The following is a 6,530-nucleotide window of genomic DNA, read 5'->3' as shown; positions in this document are numbered from 1 at the left end:
CGCAAAACTAAACATAGATTTTGTGTTTACAAACATTTTGGGGCTTTTGGGGCTAAAGGAGATCCACAGCTCTGTAAGGTAACTAGATGGAGTTGAGGGGCATCGGAAATGTCTATGCTCCTTGGCTCCATCTAGTGGTCATACACTGCTGTGATTCTCATTCGCACATTGAAGAGCTGTGCGAACACTTTATAAATCAGCCCCTTTAACTATAGTCATGAATACTATGATGGAACAAGAATGTCAGAAAATGAGAACCATGATAAAGTGGCTTTCAGATGTTATCTCATTTGCAGAAAACATAGTTTAAAATCCCGAACTGTTTCCCTCTAACGCTGCGTATTTTGTCTTTAGATGTAACAATCGGACACAATGTGTTGTTATTGCTGATTCGGAAGCTTTTCCGGACCCATGTCCAGGGACCTACAAATACCTGGAAGTTCAGTATGACTGCGTACCATACAGTGAGTATTACACAATAACATGCATGCTGACACAGATAACACGTATGTATATGTATGAACACAAACATCAGGTACACAGAGACAATAGCAACAAAGAAAGAAACGCACAGCTCCATAAATAACAATTACACAAATTAGAGACGTAAGAGACCACGAAGAAGCACAATGAGGGGAAAGTAAAGCTCTATACAGTATATATAAGAACTTCACCAAAGAGACAATGCAGGAGACGGACAGACACCAAGGAAACAAAGAACCCTTCTTTAGGCTATGCCGTTCACCAACTTCCATTGTCTGCATACAATTCCAAAGGCCAACATGGTAACATTTTGACCACAAGTTGGCTGAAATGGTCAGGGTTCAGTCATAGCATGGACCTGGCATGACTTTCCCCATGTTGGGAAGTATACTTCTGTTGACCCTCAACATCTGCAGAATATTACATATGGCTGTCAATTGTTCGGGTTATTAAACAAATATAGAATTTAATGGCTTATAGAGTGTAATTAGGCTGCTTGCTTGCTCATGCACACAGGCCATGTTTTATCTTCAATGAGTAGAATACCCAAGAGTATGAGAAGAGGAGCACCAGACTAATAACTGGTCCGAAAACTGTTTGTAGCATCCACTTAGAAGTCAACACATTTCGGGGGTTATATGGCCTGGGCTGGATAAATCTCAGGAGCCAGGTAGCCAGTGCTACTTAAAAATTACAGCTGGCACCCAACATTTGAGGTTTTGTCTAGTTGCTGTCACTGAACCTGGATTGAACAGGCTGGGTCCTGAATTCCATATTCATATGTCCACTCGTGGCTTAAAGGAGAACTATGGGGTTAAGTCTTTTCCCCATAGTTCTCCTTAGGGTAACGGGAGGACACAAACTAGCGTCCTCCCGTCACCCTAAGCTCAGTATAGCTGTAGCTGGCGGTATACTGAGACGCTGGAGCGGATCCCGACATCGATGTCGAGATCTGCCCAGCTGCGTGAGTGACAGCTGGCTCTGCCTATCTAGAGGCAGAGCCAGCTGTACCCGCCCCCTCCCCCGTCCGTTCCGCCAGTCAGCGCTGGCAGATCGGAGCGGGGAGAGGGGAATCCAGCACGGCAGAGAGCCGTGACAGGATCGAGAAGTGAGCGAACGCCGGTATGTGTTCGCTCACCTCCCGATCTACTGAGCCGACCTGTGACAGTCTCATACTTTAAGCCGTACTGAAATTAGGGACCTCTGGGTGGACAGAAATCGGAGTACCTCTTCGTTATGAGCGATATGCAGATCCGCAGACACATTTTGCCAGCAGGCTTTTCACTTATTCGTGGTAGAGTATAGCTCTCGACAGACTCCCTTGCCTTTGGCTTTTAAACAGATGATACAATCAATAAACAATTTCTGGACCAATTATTAGTCTGCAGCTGCCTTTTTCACACCTTTGGCCCAGTCATAAATGTCTGAATTCCATGTCGTGTGTTATGCACTTCGTATGTCAGCTTTAAAGGCAAATACATCATGAGGAACATTGCCATTGGGAAGAACATTGCCATTGGGAAGAACATTGCCATTATGAAACAAAGGCTGCACAAGGTTGATATATTAAGAATTACCTGAGCAGGTATAAAGAGCATTCTGCACTGTACAATATTGTCAGCGTGTCTTCTATACCCCATTACAGGAAAGACCAACACAGTGTCCATAGGCACAATGATATCACAATGACATGCAGAGCACCTGATTGGTTCCCAGTCCTGCCCTTTCTTCTCTCATTCTGGGTGCTGCAGTATAGGGGAGTGCTAGAGGCTGATACTGAGCCAAATTCAAATACTTACAACAATAGTATTTAATATAATGAAGTTTGGAGCCGAATTTTAGGTATTATCTTCATTTAAAGGTTAAATTGGTTCTCACAGCCCACATCTGGGGGGCAGCTGGGGATGCAGAAATTCACTAGTAGTTTTTGCTACATACAGACAGCATTGGTCTCTTTCAGGTGCTGCTCGAGCAACTTGCTGTCTGCATACTGAACACAGGGAGTCACTTGGCTCCTCGCCCATTCAGAGATTGTCTTGTATATTTTTCACTGAATACAAGGCATCCTCTGATTGGACAAGGCAGAGAGTGGGTAAGATCACAATCGCCGCCTTGGCCATTCAGAGAACACTTTGTAGTCAGTGAAAAAAAATACAAGATATTCCCTGAATGGTGACGGTACCAAGCGAGTGACCCACTGTGTTTCTACAGTATATACAGACCTGGAAGAAACCAGTGCTGGATGTATGAAGCACAGGCTACTACATTGAATCTATGCATCCCCAGAGGCCCTCCAGATGTGGCATATGAAGAATAAGATGCAACTGGGGATGAGTGCAGGTTCAGGCTTGGACCTCTGAACCCAAGCTTCTCCATGGGGAGACATGGGGCTACCTGCCCAATTGCTGCGGCCCCACAGTTGCATATATAATTAAAGAGGTGGGGTGCTTCTGCTGATATCATTGGCCCTATATGGCCACATGGCCATATTAGATCAATGTAATTGACCAAATATATGCCCTGTGGCCCTCAAAAGTCAATGACATCACAGCATCCCACCCCTTTGCTTACACGCAACTGCTGGTAGAGAATGAGCTTCCTTCATCCCTAGATGTAACCAAGCTGGATCAATGTAAGTTTTAAAGAAATAATTCCTGGAGTTTATTCTTAATGATTTATTCCTGAATGCAAAGCTGAATTTATTTGTTACGCCTAGTTTTCAGTTTTTGACCATTAGCATTAAAGGAGAACTATGGGGTCAGGGCTTTTCCACATAGTTCTCCTAAGGGTAACGGGAGGACACAAACTAGCGTCCTCCCGTCACCCTAAGCTCAGTATATAGCGAGCTACAGCTCGCGGTATACTGAGACGCCGCAGCCAGGGACGGATCCCGACAATTATGTCTGGATCCACCAAGCTGCGTGAGTGACAGCTGGCTCTGCCTATCTAGAGGCTGTACCCACCCCCTCCCCCGTCCGTTCCGCCAGTCAGCGCTGGAGGATCGGCGCGGGGAGGGGGGAATCCAGTCCCTCCCCTGTCATTGCTCTCTGCTGTGACAGGATCGAGAAGTGAGCGAGCGCCGGTATGTGTTCGCTCACTTCCCGATCTACTGAGCCGACCTGTGACAGTCTCATTGTCACAGGTAGGGTAGAACTATGAGGATGAGTGAAAAGCACCCCCCCCCCCCCTAATTTTTCTTTAACATGACAGCCAGGCAACCAGGATTTGGAAAGAGCAACAACGGCGGCCTACATGATCTCTCTCATTACAGGTGTACTTTAAATGGCATAGGAGGGGGAGATGCAAATGTCCAAATTGTCCAAAAAACACTAAGGGGGTTATTCACCAATCTGACTGAATAACCGAGATGAAGTGAAGTGAGCCGAACAACGTTCGGCTATTCACTACGGCTCAGTACAGCTGATTTCAGCCATACATCGGTTGAAATTAGCTGTACATCGGCTGCCTTTGGCTGCACTTTGGTCAGCCGAACATGCTCTGCATGTTGGGCTGACCCGAAGTGCAGAAGGACCAACATCTGGATCGGCCGAGCCAAAGCTCCGGCAGCTCACTCACTGCTGTTCGCCCCTATTCACATAGGGGCCGAACGGCGGTGAGTGAATAAGCCGTATGCCACCGAGCGGCATTTGGCTCGGCTATTCTGCTCAGTACCTCCATGGTACCGAGCAGAATACAATATCATTGGAAAAAGTGTTTTTCTAAAAAGGTTGAAAATAAGATTTTAAAAATGTATATAAATAGTTAAATAAAAAAAAATAAAGATTCTTTTAAAAAGAAAAAAAAAATAAGGCGGAGCTAGCAGTGACAGCTAGCTTTTCCCAACTGTTTCCTATTGGCCGGCACCTGCTAGAGTCTTCTAGCAGGTGTCGGCCAATGAATAATAACTTGGCGGAGCCGGCCGGCTCCGCCCAGTTGTCATTGTTTAATGACAGATTAGCGTCCCCAGGTCATTTGGGGATGCTAATCTGTCATTACAACTGGGTGGAGCCAGTTGTCTCCGCTTCTCCATGCTAATCTGTCATTACAACTGGGTGGAGCCAGCTGTCTCCGCCCAGCTGTCATTTGCTAGGCGTACGGCTGGCCGTTTGCCCCGCTTCGGACTGAACGCTGAGCTGCTCGGCTGCCTTCGGGAGGTGTAGCGGCTATAGTGAATAGCCCGTACAGCAGCCATTCAGTTCGACTGAACCAAAGGGCTCCTGCAACCGAAGCTAGCCAAGGGATCAGCCAAAGCTACGTCTGGATCCTTCGGCAGCTTTGTGAATAGACCTCTAAATCCTTCATAACTGAAAGAGTACAGAGGCAATCCAACTCAGCCATACACTGGTAGAATTTTATATGAATGTTCATACAAACAATTCGTTCAGGACATGTACTATTGCCGTCACAGGCTTGATGATTGACAGTAAAAATTTCATAAAAGTTTTACATTGGATTTTGGAAATTAATGTGTTAGAATTTCGTTCATTTGAAAAAAAAAATACATCCAGTCCTTCCATTTTTTTCATCAATGCGATCGAAATCTTTCCTCGGTTTGACTCCATTAACTATTAGAAAATCGAACAAATGTTCTGCAAAAACAATATTCAAACACATTTCTAAGCGTGTTGACTCGGCTTTGCCCTCCTTCTTTGGGTACTGCAAAATGACAGGTTCCCTTTAAACTCACAATCAAGAAGAATGGCAGTGCACACCGTGACAGACTGAACGGGGTTTCAGCAGACTGAACATCTTGCATGGTGATAGACATTGACTCATATTTACTTGGAGTCGTCTACGGTACACCATGGATGTATGTATGTGATGTGGTGCTTAGTAATAAGCTGGTAGAAGGATGTAAGGCAGCTGATTCCAGTTTTCAGCAGGTTTAAGGTGCCCACACACCTTGCGATAATCGCGGGAAATCCAGCTTTCGTACGATTATCGCGAGGTGTGTGGAAGGCGTGCGACCGTTTCTACTGTACTGTCGCACGACCTTTATCTTAGGAACATGTTCGAAAACCCGCCGAGAATCGTACGATTGTCAGCGGGGGTGTGGCATGTTCGTAAGATAAATGCCGCACGGGCCAATGTGCGCAAGCGCACACTGCCTGTTCAGCATTGCGGTCATCAGAAGCCACCCATAACACTCTGTGTTATGGGTGTTTGATAGCCAATCAGTGGGCCTGAGAAACTATTAAACATCCAAGCCACTTCCTGTTCTGTCTTTTCACTCTTGGACTTTTACACTGTGAGGATGTCAGCTCAGATGCCAGTCTCTCCTAGACCTCAGGTCTAGCACATGGAAAGATGCAGGTATCTCCCCTCCTAGGAGAAACCAGTGAAGGTTGGCTCCTGAAGACAAGAGCATAAAGCCTAGAGCAAGCAAGCTGCGACTGTCCCCACATTTGGAGACTGGTTGAGTGGGAAGTTATGCACAGGGACCTTTCCATGGTGTCCTACCTTGGAAGGAAAGGATTGAGCTACCACTAGAACCTCAACTGCCAAAGAGCCCAAGCTCTACCAGAGTCCAGTCGGCACAGTCAGTGATTTTTAAAGGTGACCATGAGAGACTTGGAGAAAGATCTAGTAGAGATTGAAGCCTGGTCTAGAGAATCCTGTATTTTTGGGGATACCCTGATCCGTGCCTCTCCCTCCTGTTTCATAACTTGTTTTAAAACTAACTAAAGTGACTGGTTCCTATTTCATCAAGTCCTGAGCAAAGAACCGCACCTGAGATTAATGTTTTTTGGGACTTTACTGCCAAGTAAGTGTCTCTAGGACATCGTTCATGCAGCTGAAGATCAACATTCATGTGTAACTATTGAAGATCAGTACAAACAGCACCACACATTCATTATTAAAATTGTCTCTTCTTGGACACTTTTCGATACTGTAATGGAACCAAACTGTCCCTTGGATGGGAATGCTGTGTCTGCGTACACTTTTGAAGGTCTTCTTAAACACTGGGGATCACAACTCCTGCAGCACACTCAGGGCCAGATTAACTCTCTCTGCTGCCCCAAGCCCAGGTTCCCAAATGCGCCCCA

General features: G+C 45.9%; 1 protein-coding gene across 3 annotated transcripts in view; it reads left to right on the top strand.

Annotated features, from left to right (window-relative positions):
* ADGRL1 (adhesion G protein-coupled receptor L1) overlaps positions 1-6,530 on the top strand; it is a 221,861-nt gene that overhangs the window by 79,007 nt on the left and 136,324 nt on the right. For all 3 annotated transcript variants that reach the window (XM_018560820.1, XM_018560821.1, XM_018560818.1), the window contains exon 3: positions 355-464. In XM_018560820.1, the coding sequence (XP_018416322.1) occupies positions 355-464 (110 nt within the window). The remainder of the gene's footprint in view (positions 1-354; positions 465-6,530) is intronic.

Source organism: Nanorana parkeri, unplaced genomic scaffold, assembly GCF_000935625.1.
Source record: "Nanorana parkeri isolate BGI_ZX_2015 unplaced genomic scaffold, ASM93562v1 scaffold479, whole genome shotgun sequence".
In the NCBI taxonomy this organism is placed as follows: domain Eukaryota; kingdom Metazoa; phylum Chordata; class Amphibia; order Anura; family Dicroglossidae; genus Nanorana; species Nanorana parkeri.
Note: the sequence above shows the minus strand (reverse complement) of the source record. Positions and strands in the feature narration are given on the sequence as shown.